Here is a 27,678-nt window from a genome sequence, read left to right on the forward strand (position 1 = left end):
AGCCAATCTCTTATCCACCTGACTCAGAGAGGCCCAGGCCAGGCTGATCAGCTCCCAGCACTCGCGGCCTAGTAGCTGGCTGAAGACTCCAGATGCACCCAGGAGCTTATCTGTGAGGCCAGATAGATCCCCTGAGGACAGGGACAGAGGGAAATCTGTGCAGGTGTGTGTGCGCAGAAGGGGCAGGTTCAGTGGTTTCTCTGGCCCTTGAGAGTGGGTTGGCTTTGTGGAGGGTAGGGGTACTAAGCAGGTGGGCTGGACAGGAATCTCCTGGACTTCCCCACTCCAAAGAAGGGAACAGTTGGTGTGCACCTGTGAGTAAGGTCAGGACTGTGGCTGCGTCCCCTCCTTGGGTTGGTGCAGAGAGGGCTACAAAGAAGGGCTTCAGAAGTCTGTTGAGCTTAGAGTCTCAGTGTTCTATCTGAAAAATGGAGCAATCCTACTCCAGCAAAAGGTTGTTCTGCCGTTGGGCAGGGAGGCTCCAGAATTTAGTGAAGCGAGGAAGCGAGTGCGCCAGGCAGAGGTGTGCCCCGATCCCTAAGCCTCGGGACAAAGTCATTACCGATGGCTGGACCTATCCGGGATCCCCACACGGGCCGCCACGCCCTCGGGCCCACGCCCTCGGGCCAGCGCCCCCAGCCGGCTACCGCTGGCGCCGCCATCCCCGCGGCCGCCTGCAGGGGCCGCCGCCTCTTCAGAAATGCGCCGCCTTTGTCTGGGGCCGCGCGGCGCCGGTGCACCCGGCGGGCTGAACGCCTCCTGCGGCCCGGCCTGCGCGCCCCGGGACCCCGCGCCGCCCACACTCCCTCCCCGGTTCCACGCTCCGCACCCCTTAACGCACCCCGCCCGGCCCGCGCCCAGGTGAGCGCCCCGCCCGCCTCGAGGCCCCGCCCCGCCCCGCCCCCGCCCCGCCCCGGCCCGGCCGGCGGGGGGGACCGGGCGGATTCCTCGCGCGTCAAACCACATGATCCCATAAAACATTCATCCGCTCCCGGCCCGCGCCGCGAGCGCCCCGCCAGTCCGCGCCGCCGCCGCCCTCGCCCTCCGCGCCCGCGGCCCCGCCAGCCCAGCCGACCCGGGGAGCGGAGCGCGTCCAGCCTCGTCCCGCGGCCGGGCCGGGGCCGGGCCGGAGCGGCGGCGCCTGGATGCGGACCCGGCCGCGGGGAGACGGGCGCCGGCCCCGAAGCGACTTTCGGTCCCCGTCGCGCCCCGCCCGACCCCTAAGATGAAGAGGGCGTCCGCCGGAGGTGAGTGCCGTTCCGCACCCGAGCCGGGCCGGCGGGGTGGGGACGGTGGGGACGGCACCTCCCAGAGCCGCAGGGCCAGGCCGGGGCTTCCGAGGCAGGCATAAGGGTCACTGGGCGGCCGTGAGGGCCACCGCAGTGCCGCGCCGGGCTGGGGCCGCGAGCGCCCTGGCCCCGGGAGGGCGGAGCCCGCGGCAGCAAGAAAAGTTGCCGCTTCCCGGGAAAGTTGGCCGCGGCGGCGGGGCCAGGGATGGCGGGGCCGAGTGGCCCCGGACGCCCGATCGGGGCAGGGGTGGGGTCTGCCGGCTAGAAGGGCGGGGTCCAGCGTCGGAGCGCCCCGGCCTCGAAGGGGTTAATGAGCAGGGTTGCAGAACCGTGGGTACCAAGCAGGGGTGGGGGTATCGGGTCGCTTCCACCCTTGCCCGGAGGACTCCGCTCAGGACCTCTGGTTTTTTCTGGGGTCAGGCCGCAGCAGGATGAGTGGGGGCGTTGGCGACCGTAGAGGGCGTGGGGGGCGGAGCTGACCCAGAGCTGCCCCCCCAGGGGGCTGGCTAGGTGGAGAAGAGGCCGCCTTAGCAGCCTCCACCCGCAGCCTGAGGACCCCGGAAGGGGGGTTGCTCAGATAAGAGGCTCCAGAAGTGATGGGGCTTGCAGCGTCCCCTCCCTGGCAGCCCTCATGGGACGCCTTCCGCTCCCTGCTGCGAGGCCCTGAAACAGGGGTCTGGGCGAGGGGGGTCGAGGGGAGGACCTCCTGGGTGGGAACTTGGGCATGCCCTGCCTGGAGAGTGCTCCTTTGGTGCCCACCCAGACCGCCCTGCTGATGTCCACCGTGCCGCAGGCGGCACACACGTTTCCTTGCACGTGCACGTGTCTACAAGGGCTGCACACTTGTACACCGCGTGTGCACATGCATGCCAGGCTGCCCCAGTGTGCACACACACACACATGCGCGTGCGCGTGCTGTGGACGCACATCCATGTCCTCGCCCCCGCCTGCACGCCCACAGCCACACATGCGTGCACATAGCATGCCTGCTGTGGTCCCCACACTTGGCACATGCTGGGGCCCCTTAGCGGACCCGCTTCCTTGCCTACATGCACATGTGTTGAGGGGGAGGCTCTGGGCAGCCAAAGCTCACAGATGGAGGGGTGAGAATCCGGCTACGGGAGCATGGCCCCCTCTGTCTGCCTTCTGCCCGTGTCCTGGGAGTCTCCCCTCCACAGCCCCTTGGGTCTTTGTGTGTGTGTGTGTGTGTGTGTGTGTGTGTGTCTATGCTTCTGCACGTGTGTGTCTCTGCACGCATGCCCGTATGTGCCTGTGGTCACATCCCTGTGTGGGTCTTTGCCTCCAGTGTGGGTGCCCTCGTACACCCAGACAGACTGTGAGCAGGTTTTACCCAAATCCTTAGCAGCGGCACTAGGGGTGTGTGCCAGGGAGATAATTCAGGGCACCCAGCCCAAGTTGTGAGGCCAAAGGGCTCCCAGCCCCTCTTCCCCTGCCCCCTGGGCTGGAGCAATGGAGGCTGATGGGGGCAGGGACTCACCTGGGCAGGGAAGGCCCATTTCAAACCTGGAGGTCAACACAGTGACAAAGAGACCAGACCCTTCTTCTATGCTCTGTAGTCACTGCCACTAAGCCCAAGGGGAGTAGGTGTATGTCCACCCTGAGGTTGACCCAGGGTGACCTCAGGAAGGCCCTGCCCTCCGGGCTCAGTCTCTCTGTGGTAGGAGCCTTATCAGTAAGGGATTCTGTGTTAGGTCACCTGCCTCAGGTGTTGTATGGGGCTCAGGTGCTGTGTGGGGTACTGAGTAAGGGTGTGGGTGACCCACTCTCACTGCAGTGAGGAGGACATTGGGCCAGGGTCTTAGAGAGGTGGGGCCATCCTGACTGGTCCCCATCTGTGTCCTTGTCTAGAGAATGGAGACAAGTGGGTCATCCTTCTAGAATGTGTGGGGGTGAAACAGAGGGGTGGGCCAGAGGTTGGGCCCCGTGGCCAGGTAGGCTAAGGGGCTGGCTGCTCCTCTCTTCTAAGCCAAACAAGGTGAGAGAGAAGCAAGCTCCAGGGGACAGACTGAGTCAGGTGGTGGTCAGCACACAACCACCTGGCAGAGGGCAGGGATCACAGAACTTCCTGGATTTGGGTCCTGGCACAGCCACCCGTTGTTGGTATGACCTTGGGTATGACAGTTCACCTCCGTGTGCCTCAGCCTTCTCACCCATGACACGGGCCAGGAATCAGGGTTCTCATGCTAGTGTTTTTGACTTCAAAATACCCAAAACGTCACCCACCCCCCACACACCACCCCAGGCAGTGACTCCCACAAATGGAAGTCCTCCCAGAACTCTTGCACTGCCAACCGGACCTCTTTTCCACCTCTTTGCAGATGGGGAAACAAAGGCACATAGAGGTCATAGGGGAGTTGAAAGGTGTGATGGGCAGTTGGGGGGCAGGAAGTGAGAGCACTGCAAAAGGTGGGGGGTGGCCAGCCGTGTGCTTCCCAAGCGGCTCTGCCCCTCATCAGCAGGAAGCCTGCAGAACATCTGAGCCTCAGTTTCTCTATGTGAGGATTAACAGCCAGCTGGGTGTCCTGCAGTTGGGACTGGCCCTCTCCCTGTAGTCTCAGATGAAAGGTAGGGGAGAGGGCCCAGTGCATCTCAGGAAGCAAGAGGGCTTATGGGAGTGTCTGTAGAAGAGCCCCACCTCAGGATATGCTAGGGCTCTGGAAGGCAGAAGAGGGAGTCTTGCTGTCTGAGGAACCTGAGGGCTGGCCCGAGACCCAGGTTTGCCTTTACTCATTGTGAGTGACAGACCACTGGGGGCTAGCCTCGTGCGGCCCTGGTTCCCCCATGCTCTCTGGACTCCAAGCTCCCTCTCCATCTGCTGCTCCCAGGCCAGGGGACTCGGGCTCACGGTGCTCCCGGTGGCCAGTGCTGCCTCTTGGCTCCAGCCCCTCCTTGCTCCCTGCCCCAGACCTAAATCCACTGCTTTGTGGCACGGATGCCCGTGGCAGCTGGTGCAGCACCGGGAGGGTCCCGGCTGGTGGAGGCAGAAGGAACCCATCCCCCGGGGCTGCATTTCCTGCTCTCCTGGGCCTGTGGCCAGAGAGTCTCCACAGAGCCTCAGTCTGTGCAGCCGGAAAGGGGTTAGGAGAACAGGAGCACCAGGAAAGGAGTTCCACAATGAATAAGTGAATGGCTTTGAATGAGTGAAAGGGAGTGTGAGGGGAGTGGGTATGAGTGTGACACTCCTGCCCCTGGGCCCTGCTGTGGGGCTCCTCCATGGGCTCTTGGCTGTGCCTGCCTAACGAGTTCTTGCCACCCCGCCCTCAGCCTGGTGGACCCTGACCTCTGACTGTGCCTGTCCCAGGGAGGGCTGCCTGTCCCTTGGTGGCTACCGAGGGCTTGGGCCTTAAGGTCCATAGGAGCTGGCCTGGCTGCCCATACCCCCCTACCCCATCCCTTCAGCCGTACTGGAGCACTGGCCCCTCAGCCCCCCACTTCCCCTCTCAAGGTAACCCCTCGAAAACACCCCTTGGTGTCCCCCAACCCTGTGACCCAGCTGCCCCATTCCAGACGTCTAGACATCTGTTCATTTACTCGTTCATTTGTCCCTAGCCTGTCAGACTCTATTTGGAGCCAGGCAAATACAGGGATGTGATCCTTGCCCTCCTGAGTTCATAGGATCAAATGCTTTAAAGGACAGGTGGTCCCAGAGCCAAAAACAGAAGCCCAGCCAGAGGGTGGGCACGCTGTCCACACACCCTGCTTCTCCGCGAACCGTCACCGGAGCGTGTGGGCCCGGCCGGGTGTTGTGTGCTGCAGTTTCTTCTTTTGTCGCTGTATTTTAAACACTTTGCACATCGGGAACTATTCTTGTGCAATCATGGGTTTACTGGTGTACGTGGAATCCCTTCCTGAGGATTCGCCATCGTTTATTTATCCGAACTTGCCTCAGCTTCTCAAGTTATCCATGGTCTGGTGGCCGGCCCCCCGGGAGGGGCTCTCAGCCCATGCCCCCGCTGTCCTCACTGCAGGCCTGGCCACAGGCACCCCGTCCCCACTGCAAAGGCGGCAGGCCCTGATCCCCACCCCCTCCCAACATTTCATGGGTGGGCTCTGCAAGTCGTAAAATCTGCTTCTGGGCTTTGATCAGGATTCTGACTCTGGATTTCTGGCTGCCTCTCTTCTGCCCCCTTCACACACCTCTGCCTTCACCCTGCAGCGTCCTGACGGTCCTGTCTCCACATGGGCCCGCTGCCTTGCTCTGCTCAGAGGGTGGAGGATGGGCCATGCGGCACCATCCTACAGGCTTGACACCCCCCACCCCACCCCCGCCAAAGACTGGGCAGTCAGGCCCAGGAGGTACAGCTGAAAGGCCGGACTATGGGCAGACCTTCTGGAGGGGCCATGGAAGGTGCTGTCTGGGCAAAGGCCAGGGGCTTGGGTTGGCTCAGGTGGGCTGGGCAAATTACGAACCCTGTCGGGGCCCAGGCACATGGAGCTGGGCCAGCAGTGATGTGGGGAGCCCGAGTGGAAAGTCTGGGTTGTCAGGAGCTGACCCAGCTTTGTTCAAGCAGCCCACCCAGCTCCCTGGGTGTGCTCCTCTGCTCTCTGGTCAGCACCTAGGCGTTCCCAACCGACCATCACAGGTCACACTCCGCATAATTGAAGTTCTACAGAATGTTGGTGGCGACTGAGCAAGGGTTTCGCAGTCAAGCAAATTTGGGACTGGCTGGGTTAGGTGGCACGGGCAGATCTCCTTTACCGCAGGGTGTCTGGGGGCCTCGGGTTTGCAAACAGATCGGGTAGGGCCTCTGAAGGACACCCCTATGCGACACACTTCGGGCACTGGTGTGCCCAGAAACTGTTTTGGGTAACAGTGGCTGAGATTTCTCAGAGGGCCTGGGAGGGAGACCTTCGGGCCCCCAGTAAGGGATCCAGGGATGGGCGGGCCATCCTACACAAACCCTGCAGCCACAGCACCTGGTGGGTGGAGGGACCACACTTCTCCTGGCAGTGTGAGGCAATGTGCAAATTTAACCTTTGGGTTTATGACTCTATTTCTTTGCAGCAAATGTCACGGGAAATGTCAGACTGAGGCTGAAGCTAGTGAAGGGCCCATCGAGGAAGGGGGTGGAGTGCCGAGGGGCTCAGGCCAAGGCAGGGTTCTGGGCCCCTCACCTCCTCCAGGGAGCCTTCTCGGATTGCCCCTCTCTTGCATCGTCCCAGTGCCGTGTCCTCCATCTGTCCCAACTATTGTGACCTTGTTGAGATGTTGCCTTTATTCACCTCCTGCCAGGGCCCAGATGGGGCGGGCTCAGAGACCTGCCAGAAGTCTCCCCATCCCAAGTCTGGGCAGGCATTGCATTAGCCTGTGCAGCGCCGGCTCGCTGTGTGACCTTGGGCAGCACCCGCCCTTTCCTGGTCACCAGAGGCTTCATCCGTAATCCACGGCTGTTGACCAGAGGTGGTGCTTCTGGCTCAATGCCTTCGTGGGTGGGAAAACGCTTGAGCCTGAGGTGTGTAGGGTGCTGGACTCTGGGGGAGAGAGATGGGGGCTAGGTTGCTGGCTCCTGGTATCGTGTCGCAGCCCCAAGCACATAGTTGGTGCTGTGTAAAGAGTAAGGGACAGTGAGTCAACATGGAAGGTGAGGTGGTGATGGGGGGCACAAGACCAGCGGGAATCCAGAGCCCCCCAGACTCTCTTGCCTCCCCACCCACACACCAAGGCCAGTTCTGAGGCCCTGCTTGGCCTGTCCCTGAGTTCTGCTGTGGCCCTCAGGTCCCAGTGATTGCTTAGCAAGCATTTACTGCCTCCCTGCTGTATGCCAGGCCCCTAGGCTGTCCCCCACCCAGCAGTTCCACATATATTTTCCCTGCATGTGTAGCTGGACTCCAGTGGAATCACAAGTCCCCCAGATCCAGTCGGTCTGGTGCTGATCACCCCTGTACCCCCTGCCCCTCCAGTCCTAATATCTACCCACCAAGGCCCAGGGTCCTGGCTGCCTCCCATCTCCAAAGGCCCGTCCAGGATCAGGTTGTGTTCCAGGGAAATCCATCCCCTTTTATGCCTCAGTGAGGGCCTGCTGCGGACCGGTCCCCGCCCAGGTCCATGGTCACAGACGCCCACAGCTGCCTGCCTGCCATCTTGTCCTCCCTTCAGGTTCTGAGATGCTTTCCTAAAACATGTTGCCTGCCAGCCAGGCCCCCTCCTGCTTAAACTCTCCCATGTCTTACCCCGGGAGGAGCCCCCATTATTTTCAGGGCCTGGGCCAAGGAGTCTCCTTTGGGAACCTCCTCTTCCACCCCCATGAGAGGAGGCCTCCAGCTCCCTGGTCTCAGCACCTGCCATGCACACCTGTGCCTGCCTTCCCATCTCCACAGCCCTGAGTCCAGCTGAGGCCTGGCACTGGGACACAGGAAGTGAGCTCCCAGGTGACGCAGGAGCTGGCAGTCCTGGCCCCCGGGGACGGCTGCCGGTTGTCAGGGGCAGGCCAGCTGTCCCAGGTGGCTGCAAGAAGGCGGCCCCTCTCCAGGACTCAGATGACCAAAGGCATAGCTCTAAAGAGAGACAGAGATGCCATCCGATGGGGGAAGCCCTCCAGGTAAAGCCTGGGCAGGCAGTGTCTGGCCTTGGGACCCTCCTGGTTTTAGCCCAGAGCCAGCTGAGCACCAGGGTATGTCAGTCACCTTCTGAGTCTTTCTGTCACACAGGAAACTCTGAAGGGGGAATCAGTGTTGAATGCAGCCCACAAGGCCCAGCCCCTTATGGGAGCTTGATGGTCCCATTCAGGTGGGACCCGCTGCCCTAGGCTGGAACTTCCTATGGAGATGGAGGTTGGTGATGGGACATCCAGGGCCCTCAGTGGGTCATGGGGTCCCCACCTTCCAGGGGGGGATAACAGGACGTTATCAAGTCTTATAGCTGCCCTCCCCTGAGGGGGGTGGTATATGGTGGAACTTGGGCAGCAGGGTAAAGAAGCATGTGTGGGCCACTGTGATTCCTGGAGCAGAAGACTCAGTTGAGCCGTGGGAGCACAGAGGAGGAACCCCTGTCTGGGCCTGCCACTCCCCCCATCAGTCCTCCTGCCATGAGGGTCTTTGCTGCCTGTCCCAAGGGGAGTCTGTGACTTATCCATTCATGCCTTGGGGAGCCAAGTAAGGAATAGGGTTGGGACACCATTCCTCACTTGGTGGTGGGCTGGGGATGGGATGTGCAAAAGTCCAGGCAGGGCCAGTGGCAGGGGAGTCTGGAGGGGCATCTGGGACCCCCAGAAGGTGAGTAGTCTCCAAGTCCCACCCTGGGGCAGGTGGGCACTGGTCCTGGTCACCCCATATCGACTCAGAAGGAAATTCAAGGTCCCTCTGCCTTCACAATGTGGAGACTTCTGCCCCTACAGTTCACCTTGCAGCAGCTTTGTGTTATGATGGAAGGGGTGTCGTGTGGTCTTTGGGCGGGGTGGAGTGCAGGCAGCCAGAGGTTGGGCCATCTGCCCCCCTAGGTTTGGCTACCATCCTGAAAGCACCTTCCATCCCCAGCAATGTAGCTGGAAGCAGAATTACAGAGAAAGGCTAGTCCTGGCCAGCCACCAGAATGGGCTGGGCACATCTTCGCAGTCTTGGGGGGGCCGTGGGCCCCACTGGATGCTCACACCCAGCTCTCCCACCTGCTTCCACAGGCCTTCACCTGCCACCACAGCACACCCCAGCCAGGAACTGGGAGTGGCCCTGATGCTCTACCCTGCCCTCACCCTTCCCAGAGCCCGGCCCCATGCTTCTTGCAGCTCTCTACTGTCCACTTCCCTCAGCCGCCCTGCTCGAGGCCTCCATGGTCTCCCAGGACATATTCAGCCCCCTCCTTGTCCTTAGAGAGCACAGTGCTACCTAGTCACAGCCCTGCCCAGCCCTCACCCCCAGGGTCCATGGGGCCTCCCAAGGAATGAGGCTGTGTGAGGCAGTAGCCTATGAGCCTGGTGGGAATTGGGCTCTTAGGTTTCCTTGGGGGCTGAGACCAAGACCCCCAGGGCCATCTGAGGAAGATGCAGGACTGTCACTCTCTCCCTGGCGGTGAGCACTGTTTAGCCCATGGCATGGGTGACAGGGATGATGGAGGAGCTGAGGGGGACCCTGGGGTGTGGTTCTGGAGTATGGCCTGGCAACTGGTCCCCCAGCATCCCCTGGGCAGAGCCCTCCCCACCCTCCAGGGGATTAGCCAGGTACCAAGATGTACCCTGGGAGGGGCACCTGGGTGGCTCAGTGGGTTAAAGCCTCTGCCTTCCGCTCAGGTCATGATCCCAGGGTCCTGGGATCGAGCCCTGCATCGGGCTCTCTGCTCAGCAGGGAGCCTGCTTCTTCCCCTCTCTCTCTGCCTGCCTCTCTGCCTACTTGTGATCTCTGTCTGTCAAATAAATAAATAAAATCTTAAAAAAAAAAAAAAAGATGTACCCTGGGAGTGGGGGCTGGTCCTGAGCAGGTCCCAGAGGGTCACTTGTCTTTCCATTCTCTTGGTGAAGTGTTTTCTAGCCTTTAGTTTCAGGCCAGCCCTGTATTAGGCAGCAGGGACCCCTAGATTCTTGCGATGCATTCTGCCCCCCAAGGCCCCTCAGGTCCCAGGAAGATACCCCAAAGTCCATGAGGGTCCCAGGAGAAAGAAGTGCTAGTGGGGGTGCAGTGAGGACTCTGAAGGCTAGGCGTCTGCCCTGAGGTCACACTGGCCCTGGGTCTTAAAGAGACATTAGAGTTATTGGTCTAGGTTGGGGGAGCTCCTACGGGGAGCAGAAGACAGGAAACTCTGGGACAGCGGACTCCAGGCCGGGTGGCTGGGACTGCTGAGCTGGGCCTAGACTGTTTGGCAGGGGGAGGAGGAGATGGGAGTTAGGTGAGGAGCTTGTGGGGGCCAAGAGGGGAGTCGAGAGGGGGGTTTTGGGGGGATCTAAGGCTGGAAAGACAGGGTGGAGTGGACAGTGGCCTGCCCCTCCCCCGCCCAGCCCCAGTGGGAGGCCAGCCCCCGCTCTCTGTGCTCCCGGCCATATGACACGTGGCCACTGCACACCGGTCGTGTCCAGGCTGTCTTTCATCTCCCTGCCTCAGCCCCAATTTATGTCAGGCAGAGGCTGACACGGGGACAGGTGTGACAAGTGTCTGGCTTCCTGTTCGAAAATTGGCAAAAGAAAAACTCTCCCCATAAAGATATTCCATCTACATACCTCCTGGATGTCACCGAGAGGACCCATCACGGCTGAGACAGATGGTGGCCCTAATGGACTCCATTCTTTACCTGCTGCTGGAGCCACGGCCCAGTCCCCAGGGAGGCCCAGGGTGGATGGTGGCAGTGTGTGTGTGTGTGTGTGTGTGTGTGTGTGCACATGCACATCAGGGTCCCCATAGAGCCCTTCCCAGTGCCGTGGCTGACTCTTTCTCCACTCCAGATCACAGGAAGCCTGAGAGAGGCATGACCCTCCTCATCAGAGACAAGGGGACCCCAGCGGATGGGGGGTTGCAGTATGTTCCTAGAGCAGGTGGTGGCAATTAGGGAGTGAGGGGCTGAAGACCTTCCCCCTCAGGCCCTGCCAGGTGGCCAACACCAGCACCGCTAAGTGCACTATCCCCACATTTCCCCGAGGCCCAGGTGGGATCAAGACTGGCTTGGCATGTCACTCACGCGAGAACCCTCAGGCCTAGCTGATGCTTCCCCCCCCCCCCCCGCCATGTAACCCTTAGTGAGAACCCATGAGCGGTGACCCTGGCCAGTCTCTAGGGCTCACGCTGCTTATTTACCTGCTCCCTTTAGTGGCCCCATCAGAGTCGAGCCCAGCATTGGGGACAGGACTGAATGTGATTGTGGTGCCAGAGGAGAACATGTTGGGAAGGCCCCCAAGGGCTGGCGTGATGGGACTCTGAGGAGAAGAGCCCTTCTAGGGGAATGTGTTGGGAATAGGGCAGGCATTCTGGAAAGGGGGACTGTCTGAGCAAAGGCACAACCGAGCATGCCCTTTCTAGCTGTGACTTGAGCTCCCTTCTGTCAGGTGGGGACGGTGGCTCCCTGCCGGGGGTGACATGCAGCACTCCTGAGATGATCCCACAGGTGAGCTAGGCATTTCCAGTGTACCCGCTGTGCACCAGCCCTGTGTGGGCTGTGTGGTCTCTCCGTTCCCTGTGAGATTATCCCCATTCTCCAGGTGATGGAACAGAGCCCAAGAGGTTGGAAGACCTACCTGAGTCCCAAGGGAGGCAGAGTGGGCACCAAAGCCCTGGCCTTCTCCAGCCATCCCACAGGGCCAGCTGTGGTCGGCAGGGACCCCGTGGCATAGGGAGGTCTTGCAAGGGGGCTCCCCCTGACAGAGGACTTCCTCACTCACCCTTCTCAGGGCAGGGCTGCCCCATCCAGCGTTGGCACAGGAGACCAAACAAACCAAACTGAAAATGTTCCTGATTTTACCGGTTCGTGTGTGTTGGAAAAAATCTGGGAAGACATATCAGAGATGTAAGAAAGAAGTTGTATTAGTCAGCTCAGGCTGTCATAACAAAATACCGCAGACTGGGTGGCTTAAACAACAGAAATTTATTTGCTCACAGTTCCGGAGGCGGGCAGTCTGAGATCGGGGAGCCAGCGCGGTCCAGTTCTGGTGAGAACTTTCTTCCTGGCTTGCAGATGGCCACCTTCTCGCCATGTCCCCATGCAGAGATAGTGAAAACAAGTCCTCCAGTATCTCTTCTTATAAGGGCCCTCATTCTATCATGGGGGCCCCACCCACATGACCTCCTCGGGGTTCCCTTCTCTCAAGGCCGCCCCTCTTCCAAATGCCATCACACTGGGGGTTTGGGCTTCAACATAGGAATCTGGGGGAGACAAAAACCTTTCTGTAATACAGGTGAAAATGGCATTGGCTTCCAGGTGCTATTGCCCTGCCCCCATGGGGACGTGGGTACCCCATAGACTCTCCTGGGGACTCTCCAAACACATCCTTGGGGAACGCTGTCCCCAAGCCTCACAGAGTCTGCAACTTTCCTGTCTGTAGTGGTGGACATTTCTTACACTCCTGTGTGACAAACATTTATGGTGTATGCTGGTCACCAGCTGTGGCTCCTGTCCCTGTGGAGCCCACAGCCCAGAGCACAGCTCATTGAGGGGCTCGACAGAAGGAAGCAAGCACCTGCTAAGCGGGGTGCATGGTGAAATGGGTGCACCCCGGCAGTGCACGGAGGTGGGGGGTGGTATCAGGGACCCTGAGTCCACCAAATGCCTCTAGCCCTGGGGATTTGTCAGGTTTTCAGACCCAAGCTCTCCAGTTCACATCTGACCAAACCAGACCTGAGAGTCAAGGTCCCTGGTGTCTGGTGTCTGGGCTGAGCTGGGCAACATGGCGGAGCTTAGGAGGTGTCCCAGCCTCTCAGACCTGTAACTGCTGCTCTGGGGGTGGCAGGGAGGCAGCTGGGGAGAAACAGGAGCGCGGGGAGGTGGGCACAGCCTGGTTTCCTGCAGCCTGGCCTGGGAGGGAGCGTTGAGCTGGGGGAGGAGGGAGTGAGGATGGGGGCAGGGCTTGGGCTTTCAGGGGCTCCTCCCCCAGCCTGACCCTTCTTTGGCGTCAAGTGGGGTAGGCTGGGCCTCTTGGGAGCCTCCGGCAGGTATTGGAGGTGGGGAGAGGCCATGCTGGAGCACCTGCCCGGACCCCTCCCAGGTCTCAGGGGCAGGTGCTGGGGAATAAGGCCGCCCTACCTAGTCCCCGCCCCCCAGGCAGCCAACCCCCTTCCACACGCCAGCTCCTGGCGCATCAACCTCAGGAAGTAGCCGAAATACACTGACCTGCTTTTCCAGGAGGCGGCGGCGCCTGGTCCTCCCACCCTCACTGGTGAGAAGCCGCCAACAATTTCCATCCCAAATTGATTTCAAATAAGGAAGAGTTATCACACACAATCATATAGGAATAATTTATCACTCGTTAATAAAAGAGCAATTACTTATTCACGTCGCCCCTGCCTGTGTGCCACGGGTTCAGTGGCAGAAACGCAACTGGGGCTCTTGAAGCTGAGGAAAGCCTGTTTGCGCTCAGCCAAGGTCAGGGCAAGCCCTCCCTGAGGCCACAGACTCCCACTCCTGAGGCCCCATGTGCACACAGCCCCCTGCCAGGTTTATCTGCTGGGCTCCCTGCTCTTGGGGGGCCCTCAGTCTGAGGTAGGGGGGGTCTCATGTCTGTGAACTGGGCAGAGATGAGAAGGAGATGGGGTGGGCCTTTGTCCAGATGTGGGAGGCCTGAGCACTCAGCTGAATATTCAGGCCAGAAGCTGTCCCATCAAGTGTACTTAGGAGATTGGGGTTACACTTTATTTTCTCTTTTTTATTTCTATTTCTGAGATTTCAGCACCAAATATGCAGTCATTTTGAAAAGATAAAATGGTCAACCATATCTTGCTCAAAGTTAAAACCTGCACCCAGTCCTTTAGGGCTAGTCTCAGAATTGGTTTGCTCTGCCCCAGCCCCTGTTAAAGGGGCTCCTTAAAGGCAGCCACTGTTGCTCTGTTCCCTGTTTTTCCAAGTGGTTGCCTTCATAGTTCCATGGCTCCTACCCCAGCTCCCTCTTCCCTAGCATACTTCCCAGTGGGGTTGTCTCACCACCATTAGTCATAGTGTTTTCCAACCGAAGTCACATAAATGCACTTCACCACCCCACCACAGGTTGGAGGAGCCCGGGGTACTTTGGTGACCATTCTGCTCTTGTATGGCCTTTGGTTTCCCTGGAGTTTACAGTTGACTTTGTCTTTTCTCCCATGTCCCATCTACTACCCTCATGTGCCTTCTCTTTCCACCTCAGGTGTTCTACTGGGTGTCTCATTTAACTCCAGGGAGGTCTGACCCCAGGCCTTGCTGTCTTGCTGTCCCCACATGGACCAGGCATGCTGTGGTTTACTCATAACTGCCCAGGACTGCCATTATCACCCAATGTTTCCTGGGCCCCACATTTTCCTCTTTCTGGGTTTATATCCTAGCTCTAGCTGAAGCACATCCCCAACTAACTCTCTAAGGAATTCACTGTGAAGAATCATTCTGTGAGTCCTCATATATTAGCAAACCTATTCCATGTTGAAAATAATGTCCCAGGGCAGGTTCAGTAGTTAAGCATCTGCCTTCGGCTCAGGTCATGATCCCAGGGTCCTGGGATCAAGTCCCACACTGGGTTCCCTACTTGGCAGGAAGCCTGCTTCTCACTTTCCCTCTGCTTGTGTTCCCTCTCTAGCTGTGTCTTTCTCTGTCAAATAAATAAATAAAATCTTTAAAAAAAAAAAAAAGAAAGAAAGAAAGAAAGAAGAAAAGAAAGTCCCTCAGAATTTTGAAACCATTGCCATTTTGTTATCTTCTTGGCATCCAGTGTTCTGTAGAGAGGTCTTATGCCACATTGTTTTTCCCTTGGGAGCTTCGGACCTCTTTTGACCCCTGGGAGACTGAAATCACATTGTGAATGTCATCTGTTATGCTAGACACTTGCCCAGTGGAGGGCTGGGTCTTCAGCTTTGGGAGATTTTCTGGTATTATTTCTTTGATAACTTTTTTCTCCTCTATTTTCTCTGTTTTCTCAGATATTTGACCTATATTTGTCTTCTGAATCTCGTCAATTTTTTTTTCTTTCTTTCTCTTTCTGTTTTCCTTTCTAGAAGACTTCCTTGACCTTGTTTTCCAACTCTTCTATTGATTTCTTTTTTTTTTTTTTTTAGTAATTTTAGTAATTCTATTTTTAACTTCCAGTTACTCTTCTTGTTTTCTCAGAGCTCCTTATTCATAGCACCCTGTTCTTGTTTTAAATCTCCTTCTATCCCTGAGAGGACATTGATTAGATTTTTCCCCTGACTTTTATCTATTCCCTGTACTGTCTCTGCTTCCTCTACAGTTGTTTTCCCTATTGTCTGCCTTCAAGTTTTTTTCCAGGTCCCTGGTTTTCTGGTCGTGTGTTCTAGGGAAGCACTGCTAAGAGCAGGGCTTATAAACTGGCAGGTTTGGGGTGATCAGGCAGGGGCTACCCTGAGCACCCCAGAAGCCCACGATGGAGACCCTTTTTCTGGATGTTTCTCCAGGGGAGCAGCCCCATTTCCCTGGTCCTTGCCCTTCTTAACACGTACTTCATCATCTCGGCTCTTGAGGAGGGGGAATGACCACTTGTCTGTAACACAGGTGGAGGGTGGGCAAGGAGGAAAACCACCAAGGAGGAAAATCTCAAGGAACCACCAGTGTTCCTTCAGAAGCAGCAAGAACTTGAGGCCACGCTGAGCAAGGCAGGGTTCTCTCATGACTCAAGTTGGGCTGCACAGGCCTGTCTGGGAGCCTCCTCACTCCACTGAGGCTGAGCCTGAAGCTGGGGATGGAATGGTGGCTCTAGGCAAGCTTACAGTGTACAGCCTCGCCACTGGGCCCACCACCCATACCTTCCTCCTACTTGGATGCCACCTCTCCTGGACAAAGCAGGACCGTCTGGCCAGGCTACCAATGACGATGTCTCTGGGATGCCACCTCTGAGCTATAGGCCTCACCACCGTGGTTTCCTCACCTGAGATGGGACTTGACCGAAGGTCCTCTGGGGAGGCAGGACACCAGCCACAGAGCTGGAGGCATCTCAGGGTCCCAGAAAGGCTGGTGCTAGCCTGTTGTCCTCCCCAGATCTCACGGTGTTGAGACAGACCCAGAGCTGGCCAGCCACTTCCACAGCCACTACCCAAAGGGGTACAGAGCCCTCATTCTGAGCCTGGGACTACCAGACCCCAGAGCCCACTAGCTCAGGGAACAACAGGCTTGGCTGAGAATGAGGGGCGTGGGGGCCAAGTTGCTCAGAGCGTGGGGGTGTGCTCAGCAGCTGGCCTCTCAGGGGTTCTGAGATCCTGTCCCCTGGCTTCAGCTGGTACACATGATCAGCTCACCTCACTAGGCTTCAGTGCCCTTGTCTGGAATTGGGGTCAATGGTCATCCCCTTGCTGTGCTGTGGGATGTCATGAGACCTCAGGGAGTCTGTGCCTTGAGCAGTCCTGGGAGACAGGGAAGCCAAGGGCTCTATCTCTCCTGCTGTGGGGGGAAGAGCTGCCCCTCCGCTATTTGGGTCTCTAGGGCTCAGGGCCTGCTCTGGTCACCTGGGGCAGTGGCAGGGGTTCTGAGATCCTGTCCCCTGGCTTCAGCTGGTACACATGATCAGCTCACCTCACTAGGCTTCAGTGCCCTTGTCTGGAATTGGGGTCAATGGTCATCCCCTTGCTGTGCTGTGGGATGTCATGAGACCTCAGGGAGTCTGTGCCTTGAGCAGTCTTGGGAGACAGGGAAGCCAAGGGCTCTATCTCTCCCCTCTTCCTCCCTGTCACCTGGTACAGGCCCTGTGTGGACTGACTTGGCCAAGGCACTGAAGCTGGAATGGGCATCCTTGGGCTACAACCCTCCTGAGGGGTGTCTGGTGCCCACCTCACACTGGCCCACTACTCACCTACTTCTGGGGCTCCCCACCCTTGTGCGAGGCTGGTTGCACTCCAGCCTGGCCTCAGGTTGGTCCCAGGCTGCTTCTGAACTGCCTGCGGTCTGAGGGACTTGCCCATGACTGGTGTGGTGACGATGATAGTATTATCGGTGACAAGGATCATGGACCTCCGGGCATCTGGGTGGCTCAGTTGGTTAGGTGACAGCCTTCGGCTCAGGTCATGATCCTGGAGTCCCAGGATCAAGTCCTGCATCCAGCCCCCTGCTCAGTGGGGAGTCTGCTTCTCCTCTGACCCTCTCCCTTCTTTCATACTCGTTCTCTCTCTCATTCTCTCTGAAATAAATAAAATCTTTAAAAAAAAAAAAAAAAAGATCATAGACCTCCATGACCGACTTTCCATTCAAGATTCTGGCCAGAGGTCCACAAAATGGTCTAGGAAGCCTGCTTGCAAGAAGGCCCCTACACTCTGTGCCTCTCTCCTTTTCTTGACGGACTCATCCCACCTGTACTTTTTCTTTGTTCTCAGATGGGAAGATTATGTCAGCTGAGGCCTGGACCTTGTCATCCTGGGAAGTGCCTCAAACCTGACCTGCCATGTCCCCTTCTCCCAGCCCAAGTGGACAGGCTGATGGTAGTGGGCCAGTGGGCTGGCCTCCGTGTGACCTGGCCACAGAGCCCCTAGAGGAGGGCACAGGGATTGGCATGGAGGGGGTTGTAGCCCAGAGACTCCAAGATCACCTCCCAAGATTGTCTTCCTGCAGCACAAGCAGGTGCCATGTGGATCAGTGCCTCCTCCCCCCACCACCCCAGACCCTGAAGACATCCTCCTCTACAGCCGGCTTTGTCCGAGAGTGTTGTAAGCGTCCTCTTTAACGCGTGTTTGATCACCAGTCCCTCAAAGGCCTCTTTAGCAAAACCATTGTGTTTCTTTTGACCTACACACCATTTGGGGGTCACCTTCCCTCCAGCCCCGTGAGAGGGGCTCTGTCCATCCCAGCAATGTGGTCTCAGCAAGACAGTGGCCTTCTCTGACCTTTGGTTTACTTTTCGTTAGGTGGGCGGGGGGGCAGGGTTTCAAGTGACCTCTGTAGGACCACCATGAGGGTGAGAGTGGCAGTACCCACAGGCATCAGGTACTCTGCGTACTCCAATCACAAGCCAGGTTGGCAGACTGTCTCTCTAAAGGGCCAGATCCCGAACAATGCCAGCTCTGTGGGCCACACCACGTGTGGGGACTACTCCACTAAGCTGTGGGGACGCTAGAGCAGCACAGTAAGCACCCAGGTGTGGCCGTATGCTGATAACCAGGCTGGTAGGCTGGTTTGCCAGATGCTGATGGAAGAGGAGGCATGAGGACCCACTGGCTCAGACAGGGGCTTCACTCTGGTCACCTGGACACAGTGCCCTGGCCAGTGGTGACCCAAATGGGAGCATCTCATCCCTGCCTCTGGAAACACTTGTCCCCTGGAAAGGGCCAGACCCTGTGGCCCTTCCCACTTGTCTCTATCCAGAGGTCCTCGCCAGCCCCCACTGGGCCTCTCCATGGCCTCAGCAGGTGCTACCCCCGACCTCACCACCCCAGTTCAGTTACAAAGCCCCTAAGCACCCTTGATTCTTTACCACCCTTCCCGAGGCCTGACTGCCCTATTCAGAGTGTTTGCAAGAGCTCAGCTGTCCTGGGACAGTTCAGGTAGGCGGCAATCCAGCTCTGCACCTCCCCCCCCACAAACGGGACTAGGGCTGATCAGAGACAGACAGCCAAGGGGTGGAACTGGTGGATCCCAGGAGGCGAGGGCTGCACGCCCCCCCGAGACCTGCACTTGTCCCCTCGTAGAAGAATGAACCCCAGTCATACAGAGGCCACTGGCCTGCCTTGCCCATGATGTTTGACAAATGCCCAGGGCTCCTGAGCAGGTGGGGACGCACCCTCCGGTCTAGTCCCACTCTGGCCTCATCACAGCAGCTCTCTGCTATATGGCCAACTCACCCACTGTGCCCTGACCCACCCAGGCCCTGGCAGCCGAAGGCCCAGAAGTGTACGCCTGTTGTGTGTTCCTGTAGCGTGCACCCCAAGTGTGTGTTCCCATAGAGTGTGCCCACGGTGGGTGTTACTCTTGTACGCACCCCTGGTGTGCATTCTGACAAGTGTACCCAAGAGTGCACTCCTGCACTGTGTCTGCCTGTCGGAGGCCCTATCAGTCCCCTCTCCCCTCTCTGGGCCTCACAGGGACGGTAAACTTTGGGAAGGTATCAGATAGATGCAGGGTCCTGGGAGGAGGTGAGGTGTATTGGGGTGGGGCTGGGCGCCCAGTTCTGGGTGAGAGCTGGCAGGGGGAAGGGGTCAGGGAGGGCAGATGGGCATGGTGGCAGGTACGTGGCAGGGCAGGTCCCAGGCCCCAACCCTGGGAGAGCCCCATTCCTGAACTGCGCCCCCTGCCGGGGCAGACCAGGGCCATATTGGCCCCCGGCTGATACCTCATTCACATCCTCCGGGACTCGAGCCCACGCTGGCCACCAGATTGAATGAGCTGAGAGGCCAACTGATGAGAGGTTGTGGAAACAGATTCTCCAGGTAATTGGGCAATGGGTGTTTGTTGGTGGTCTCGATGGAGGGGGTAGGGGATGCCCACCTGCGAAGGAGAGGTTGCTGTCTGAATCCCTTCAGTGGGGGGAGGGGGTCCTGCATGCTGGGTGGGTTTTCAGGTAAACAGAGCCTCCAGAGGCCGACATCATCAGCCTCCGGTGTGGGGCTCCCTGGGGCAGGGGCCAAGGGAGGTGGGCTTCAGATGGAAACATAGACAGGATGAGCTTCCAGAGCCCTCAGTTCCAGCAGGCCAGGCTTGACCAAGGATGGATTCCTAAGGCATGATTACAGGGCCCAGGATCCCACCCATCGGAGGGTCTGCCTGGATGCTCACCTTGGCAGTGGGCTCTGGTGCCCCTCCCTGGTGTCCCCCTGATGTCTGGAGCCAGGGCGGGATTCCATGGTCCCTTAAATTCCCATTGTGGCACGTGCCATGCAGCAGGGTGACTCCCTATGGTCAGCATTATAAGCCGGGGACTGGTCTCACGCTGACAGCATCCAATGGGGCCCCTATTGTGCGGGATCCCCTTGGGGACATACCCTTAATGCAAGCTGTGCACCCAAGACCTCAAGCTCTCAGGTGGACCGGCCCCTCCCCTGGCAGCCTTGGTTTCTTGCCTTTGAAAGGGACCCAGGGCGCTCCCAGGTGCTGTGTCAGCTGGAAATTTTAAGGGGGAACATAGCTTGTGTTCGGAGGTGGGGGTAATGGGAAGGTGGGGAGGGGGAGCTTCAACTCCCTACTGCCACGAAAGCCCTTTTAGTGATTAGACACCATGGGGCTGGGAATCCTATTAGTCCCGGTTCTGTGAGCAAGTGCTTTCCCCTACCAAACCTCATTTTCACACACACCCCCCCCCCCGTAAGATAGGAAAACAAAATAGCCTCCTAGGTGGATTCAGTAGACCTCTGTCGGCCCTCCATCCACCTGGGTGCTGGGTGCATTCAGGAGGCTGCTCCTGCTCGCTTGGCCTACGCTGGGCCTCAGTTTCCCCACTGCATGCAGCTTGGCGTGCTGGAACTGCTCAGCCCTGGGTCCAGTGCCCTCCTTCCCTGACAGGTGACCTTGCCTGTTATCGAGCTGGCCTGCCCCTGCAGCTACTGCCCCGAGAAGATCAATAAGGAGTGGGGCCTTGAGGGGCATGACTGCCAGTGGGGGCTGGCAGCCAAACCCCTGGGAGAGGCAGGCCCTTTCACGGGTGGGCTGCCCCTCTCCTCTCCCCGCCGCCCGGAGCCAAGGAAGGGGGCAGGGAAACGCCAAGGGCATGCACATGGTCTAGAAGTTGGGAGGTGAATGTGAGCGAGGAGTGAAGACTGAGGAGGGGACCAATGGACAGTGGGGGGTGAGCCCATCACTGGTGGAGGGCTGGCAGGGCTGGGGAGCAGGCACGGGACAGGAAAGAGGGAGTACAGCACTGCTGGGGTGCCCTGACCCTCTACGATGTGTCAATGCCACCAGCCCCCCACCCCCTCCCAGAGCTATTTCTGGCCTTGGTGTGCTGAGCTGTGGCCTCTCGTTCTGCCGTGTAACTGCGGTCTGTGACGTGACCCTTCTGGGGACGTTCTTGATGCTCGAGAGGGTCCTGAGCTGACCAGTGTCCTGGTTGTGCCCCAGCTGTGTAACCTCCCCTCTCTCAGCTTACTCACCCCAGTCTTCTGGGAGTGAGGGAGGCGGCAAGCAGCCACTCAGAGCCTCCCTGGAGATGTCCCTTCCCAGCCACAGATGGCCCAGGAGGGTACTATGTACCCCTGGTGCCTGCCTACACCCTCGCCGCCTGGGCTCCATCCCTGGCTTGGCTGGATGTGGCCCCTTCTTTTGCCCATCCTTCCTCCTGGACCATCTCCAGGTTGGAGCAATCCGGGGCTTAACTGCTCTCTACCTCAGTCTCCTAATCTGTAAAATGGGCTTGTGATATTATAAAGAAAATAGATTCTTAGGCAGCTCTGACTCATGCCTTCTATGCCAACTGGTAGAATCTCATGCTGCCCCCCTAGAATAGGGTGTTTCTGCCACCCTATTGCCACAGGGAGATCCAAGGGCACTGAGCAAACAAGGCGGCCAGTCCTGTGCTGTATCTATGACCTCATGGGGTGGGGGCGGCAGGCGGCAGCAGAAGGGTCCCCGAGGACCTGGGGCTAGGGGAACCCCGAGAGAAGTAAAGGCAAGGAAGCAGAGACCTCCCCTGCACCTATAGCCTCTGGCAATCTCCGCTCCCAAGCTGCTGACCTCAGCAGCTGCCTGTCCGCCCGCCCACTGGCTCCTGCGGCTGCTGGTGAGTCCCCAGAAGTCTCCTGCCCCTCCTGGCTCCTCTCCCTACTCCTCCCCTTTCCTCTCCCCACACCCTGCAGTGCCCACGAAGGAGAACCTGGGCCCTTTGCTGCCCCGGCGCAGGGGCAGCAATGCAGGTGCTCTTTGGGACCACACCCAGACCTGATGGGATTTAGGCCACATGGCCTCGTTAGTGGTCATTCCTGCTTTGTCCAGCTGCCCTAGTGGGAGAGGCCCTGAGCAGAAGCCAGTCACTGCCTACCCCCCACAGCCTCCCAGGCAGAAATGGCCAGTCCTTCCCCAGTGGTGGCCTTTGTGCCATCAGCACGGCTCCTGAGGCAGAACTGAGCTAAGGGGGGAGTCCCTCCCATGAACCCATGGGTAGGGCACTGGAGAAGCCCCCTAACCTGACAGGGCCATTCTGAGGTGAGGACTAAGGAAAAGAGGAGGCCCGAGTCAGCCCCAGGGAAGTCAGGAAAAGGACCAGCTCCAGTCTGTGCGAGGCTCAGGGGGCCAGGCGGCCTGGTGCGGGAGTGTGCCTTTGCTGTGAGTGAACCGGGGCTGGGGCAGGGCTGTTTCCTTGTCATGTGCTTGGAAGGCGAGCTGGTATTGAATGCTCTCTGAGAGCAGGAGCCCAGTGAGGCTGGGTACAAGTGGGAGGTGGGACTGAGGGGATGGGCTAGGAGGACAGGTTAGGGGACAGGATCAGGGGACCAGATGGCAGGGGCACTTTTTAGGGTTCGGAGGGTGTTAGATGAGTGACTGGTTCCAGCCCCTGGGGTGGGGTCAGGGATCACCATCCCGAAACCTGGCAGGGCCTCCTGTGTCCCTAGGGCCCCTGCCGTGAGTAGGAACACAGGCCGCAAAGTTGAGTTTGATTATCTCATAAAAAGATGCCCCCTCTGCTTGCTCAGCGGAGCGGTTGCCATGGAGACCAGCAGGCAGGCCCCAAGGGGGGCCAGACTGGAGCCAATTACCGAGGCTGCAGCAAGGAGCAAGCCCACCACTGGCCGCTGCACTGACAGCACAGCCGTGCAGAGGGACCGACCCTCAGAAGTTGGCTTCCGAAAAGCGGTCAGCTCAGCAGGAATGGAGCCATGCCTGACGCCAGATTCCCAGCAGGGCCGAGCCACACTGCTGCTCTGCCACTTATCCCCATGGCATAGCTCAGCCCTGGAGCCTCGCTTGGGCCATTCCTGGAGTGGGTGTACCCCAAGCACGTGGCTTACAGCCTGCTGGGGGCCTGGGCAGGGGAGGGCTGGAGGCTGGAGGAGCAGCTGGTTCTGGGGAAGTCAGCTGAACCTGACACCAGCCCAGCTCCCAGACCATGGCTTCAGGCCTGCCTGGCAGCGGGGAGGACCAGCTCAGATGGTGGCAAACATGGTTACGACGGGTGGCTGCCCACATAGCCTGCTGGGTGGTGTGGCCCAGTTGGGGTGGCCAGGTGCGGCTGATGACATTGGCATGCCTGTGACGTAGCACAGTTGGTGACGTGGCCCATCAGTGGTGGTGAAGTCCAGAGCCCGGCCTGGTGAGTACCCGGAGCCCCCATCCCACCCCATCCCACGTCTTCCTCTTCCGTGAGTCCTCGGGGACAGGAAGTGCTGTTTTCAGAGCATAGTGACAGGTGAGACACTGGGGTAAGAGCTGGCATAATCAGGCCCGACTTCCCTGAGAAGCCCTATCAGGAGAGAGCCTGCAGAGGATGTCAGCAGTTTAAGTAGCACAGGAGGCTGAGGGGCCCTCACAGCCTCCTGGGCATGGCCAGCCTGGCGAGGGGTGTCCTGGGTATGGGGAGTTCTATACCAGGCTTGCCTCTCTGGACCCCCGTCCAATCCTTACCAGGCAGTTAACAAACAGCCCCACTGGGGAGGCTGACGGAACACAAGGGACAGATGAGTCCCAGGATGTGGGTGCCTATATCCTGGGGACCAAAGTCCAGGAGGGCAGACTGTTTATGATCATGAAACATGCTGGCCTTGCTATGGCTCTGGGCCTGGGGCATGCATCTGTGCCGGCCCAGATAGGATCCAGTGTGGCGAGGGCCCCAGCGTGAATGGGGGGCCCTAAGTTCACAGGTCTGGGAGGGGGAAGCTGGCCCGTGGTCCCGTCCTTCCTCCCACCCAGCTCCAGCCCCAGCCCTCAGCCGGCCTCCTGTGTGCGGAATCCTGCTCTGCGCTAACTGCCAAGAAAGGTGTTAGCTGTCAATGCAGGTGTTATCTGTCAACGAAGGTGTTAGCTGATAAGCCATAACCCTCCCAGGGGGATTCACGTTTTAATAGACTTGCTCCTGAAGGAGGAAAGAACCTTCGACATTGGAAGAGGGGGGCTGTAATGGTGGGATGAGAGGCAGTGAGCTTCATATTTGGCTGTGTGGCCCCAGTGGGGAGACCAGGGTGGATGCAGTGCCCCAAGAGTGTAGGTCTTTGGTGAGGCCCTGTGTGGGTCTGAGGTGGTGGTGGGGCAGGGAGGGGGGATGGATAGGAGGAACTGTGCAGGCATCGATTGGTGGGAAGGAGTAAGCTCCTCACCCAGGGAGGAGATCAAGCAGAGAATGAGGCCGAAGGGAGGAGGCTGCAGGAGGAGTTCCATGCCAAGTCAGGATGTGTGGAGGAGGGAGCAGCCTGCCTGGAGGGGGCTTATGGGGCGGGCAGGGCTGCACCTGCCTGGCTCCCTTGCCCCCGCCCTTGGGCATCCAGGCTCCTGATCCTGTAAGAGCAGAGTTGCTCTGGAGCCCATGGTGCCTGTAAGTTTCGTGTCCTATGTTGGTGGGACCCAGACCCCCTACAGGAGGGCTGCTAGGGGTTGTGGCTCGCGGCTCTGAGGCCCTTGCGGTTTCTTCATTAAAGCACAGCTTTGTGCCATGGTGAGGTTTCCTCAGAATCCAGGCAGCCCTCGGGCCTTAGGGGCTCTGGGAACCTGGGAAGGGGGTCTGCACAGGGCACAGAGTCTGAGCCCCAGTGCACCCTCCCCCCCCCCCACCCCGACCTTCCTGCAGCCTGGGAGGGCCCTCAGGAGGAGCTGCTGCAGAAGCAGCTGGAAGCCCGGCAGCTGGCTGCCTGGCAGACCTGGGCATGAGCCTCAGCCCTGTGTGAGCTCAGCTGACCTGGTCCTTTGTGTTTACCAAGGGCTTCTCTCCTAGCCTGGCTAATGGGGCAGGGCTGACAGGGATGGTGGGCAGGCCCGCGGCGCTCCCTGGTGTACTGAGAAGGTGTCTGCAGGCTTGAGTGTCCATCTCAGGAGGGCTTCCAGTGGGCCTTGGTGGTGATCCAACCAACCTCGAGTGGCTGGTGTGAGCATGTCAGCTTGTATGTTTGGGCTCTGGGCAGGGTGGCGTGGGGCATCTGCAGGCGAGGATGCCCAGTGCGGAGTGTGGAACCCCCTGGTAGGTTTCAGCAAAGTCGTTTCCATGTGGCAGGCGGAACAAGGATCCCAGCCCCTGAGTCTTCAGGGCTGACAGCATGTCCTGGGCCCTGCTCAAGACCATCCCAAGGACTGATCCCAGGGGCCAGCCTGGCTCCAGCATGCCCACCAGCCTCACGGGGCCCTCAGCCCATTAACTACCATCTCCTCTTCCCACAGGGAGCCAGCTGCTGGCCTGGGTGCTGTGGCTGCAGGCGTGGCGGGTGGCAGCCCCGTGCCCGGGGGCCTGTGTATGCTACAATGAGCCCAAGGTGACAACAAGCTGTCCGCAGCAAGGCCTCCTGGCCGTGCCCACCGACATCCCGGCTGCCAGCCAGCGCGTCTTCCTGCATGGCAACCGCATCGCTCACGTGCCCGCTGCCAGCTTCCGTGCCTGTCGCAACCTCACCATCCTGTGGCTGCATTCAAACGCGCTGGCCCGCATTGACGCAGCTGCCTTCAGCGACCTGGCCCTCCTCGAGCAGCTGGACCTCAGCGACAATGCGCAACTGCGTGCCGTGGACCCCACCACATTCCGCGGCCTGAGCCGCCTGCACACCCTGCACCTGGACCGCTGTGGCCTGCAGGAGCTCGGCCCCGGGCTGTTCCGCGGCCTTGCTGCCCTGCAGTACCTCTACCTGCAGGACAACGGGCTGCAGGCGCTGCCGGATGACGCCTTCCGCGACCTGGGCAACCTCACACACCTCTTCCTGCACGGCAACCGCATCCCCAGTGTGCCCGAGCGCGCCTTCCGTGGCCTGCACAGCCTCGACCGCCTCCTTCTGCATCAGAACCGCGTGGCCCGCGTGCACCCGCATGCCTTCCGTGACCTCGGCCGCCTCATGACACTCTACCTGTTTGCTAACAACCTGTCGGCACTGCCAGCTGAGGCCCTGACACCCCTGCGCGGCCTGCAGTACCTGCGGCTTAATGACAACCCCTGGGTGTGTGACTGCCGGGCACGCCCGCTCTGGGCCTGGCTGCAGCAGTTCCGTGGCTCCTCGTCTGAGCTGCTCTGCAGCCTGCCCCTGCGCCTGGCCGGCCGTGACCTCAAGCGCCTGGCCGCCGCTGACCTGGAGGGCTGCGCCATGGTGGCCCGACCCTCGCGTCCCGTCTGGACTGGCAGGCCTGCTGACGAAGAGCTTCTGGGGCTGCCCAAGTGCTGCCAGCCCGATGCCGCAGACAAGGCCTTGGTGTTTGAGGCTGGGAGCCCGGCCTCTGCCGGCAATGCACTCAAGGGACGGGTGCCGTCCGGGGACAGTCCGCCAGGCAACGGCTCTGGCCCGCGGCACATCAACGACTCCCCCTTTGGGACCCTGCCTGGCTCAGCCGAGCCCCCGCTGAGCAGGATGCGGCCTGAGGGCTCCGAGCCCCCTGGGCCCCCCACCACCGGCCCTCGCCGGAAGCCAGGCTGTTCCCGCAAGAACCGCACCCGCAGTCAGTGCCGCCTGGGCCAGGCAGGCAGCGGGGGCGGCGGGGCCGGGGACGCAGAGGGCTCGGGCGCCCTGCCCAGCCTCGCCCACAGCCTGGCCCCACTGGGCCTCGCGCTGGTGCTGTGGACGGTGCTCAGGCCCTGCTGACCAGCCACCGAGTGGGAGGCCCTTCTCAGCAGTCAGGTGTGTGTACATATGGGGTCCCCTCGGCGCCACCAGCCAGCACCAGGCAGCAGGCCCTCCCTGATGGACACGTCCCGCCCGCCCACCCCATCTGCACCCCGTCATGTTTACAGGGTTGGGCGGAGCGTTTGTTCCAGAACGCCACCTCCCACCCGGATCGCGGTATATAGAGATATGCATTTTATTTTACTTGTGTAAAAATATCGGACGACGTGGAATAAAGAGATCTTTTCTTAAGCCGTGGCCTCTCAGGCTGGGGTGTGGTGGGCAGGGAGAGGCAGGTGGACCCTGGAGGGGCAGCCTTGCCCCAGTCACAGGCCCATGGAGGCCCGAAAGGGAAGGGAGCTGCCTGCTGCTGCATCCTGCCATTTCAACCAGTAGCACCCATGGTGGTCACCAGGGATGCGTCACACCCCTACCCACCTCCCCATCCCCTGCACCCCAGCCCTGAAGATTAACGTCCGTTAGTCCATCAGGCAACTTAGCCACCTTCCCTTCAAGCTGGGTTGATAGCTGCATCTGTCTAGGGAGAGGTGTGAATCTGGCTGGACCACACACCAGGTGTAGTTAGTGCCCCCCCAGCTCCCTCACCTGCAGCTCCATGTGGGTTGGGGGTCGGGGTCCCAGGAGGACCTTGTGCGGGCAGACAGGGTGGCCCTGAAGGAGAGCGGAGTGGGTGAGGCCAGACCCCTCTGGCAGGGTCATGTGTACTCTCACACCACGGCTCACGGTCTCATTCCAGACCCGCGGCCAGGCCTGCCTAGGCTCATGCCCGGGTACATAAGTGTGCATTCACACCATGCCAACCCCAGACGCGGCCCTGCATGGGTCTACATGACCCTGCATACCCATGCACACCCACGGCAAGCACACGGGCAGGGCAAGGACCATGCGCGTGCTCACACAAGCACGCACACGTGTGCTTGCAGACATAGCACCCACAGCACAGGCAAAAATATGCACACGCACGTTTTCTCAAGGCCTGGGCCCGTGAGGACGCAGACACAAAAGGGAAAGAGGCCACGTGGCCCATGGCTGAAGTTCCCCCATCCCCCTGGGGCAGGGGCCTCAGGGAGCAGGGTGAGGGAGGAAGCACAGTGAGTTGGGGGAGGGAGTAGGGGGA

General features: G+C 59.6%; 1 protein-coding gene across 1 annotated transcript; it reads left to right on the forward strand.

Annotated features, from left to right (window-relative positions):
* Nucleotides 1-932: 932 nt before the first annotated feature.
* On the forward strand, nt 933-26,792 carry RTN4R (reticulon 4 receptor). The gene is made up of 2 exons (XM_082697513.1): nt 933-1,247; nt 25,120-26,792. Exons 1-2 carry the CDS (start codon nt 1,226-1,228, stop codon nt 26,517-26,519), a joined length of 1,422 nt encoding a protein of 473 aa, XP_082553639.1. The 5' UTR covers nt 933-1,225; the 3' UTR covers nt 26,520-26,792.
* The last annotated feature ends 886 nt before the right edge of the window (nt 26,793-27,678 follow it).

The sequence above is a fragment of the Mustela nivalis genome (genome assembly GCF_964662115.1).
Source record: "Mustela nivalis genome assembly, chromosome: 14".
NCBI lineage: Eukaryota > Metazoa > Chordata > Mammalia > Carnivora > Mustelidae > Mustela > Mustela nivalis.

Coding starts and splice junctions, on each gene's coding strand:
- RTN4R (XM_082697513.1), top strand. CDS start 1,226: ATGAAGAGGGCGTCCGCCGGAG. Junction 1,248..25,119: donor GAAGAGGGCGTCCGCCGGAG/GTGAGTGCCGTT, acceptor CTCTTCCCACAG/GGAGCCAGCTGCTGGCCTGG.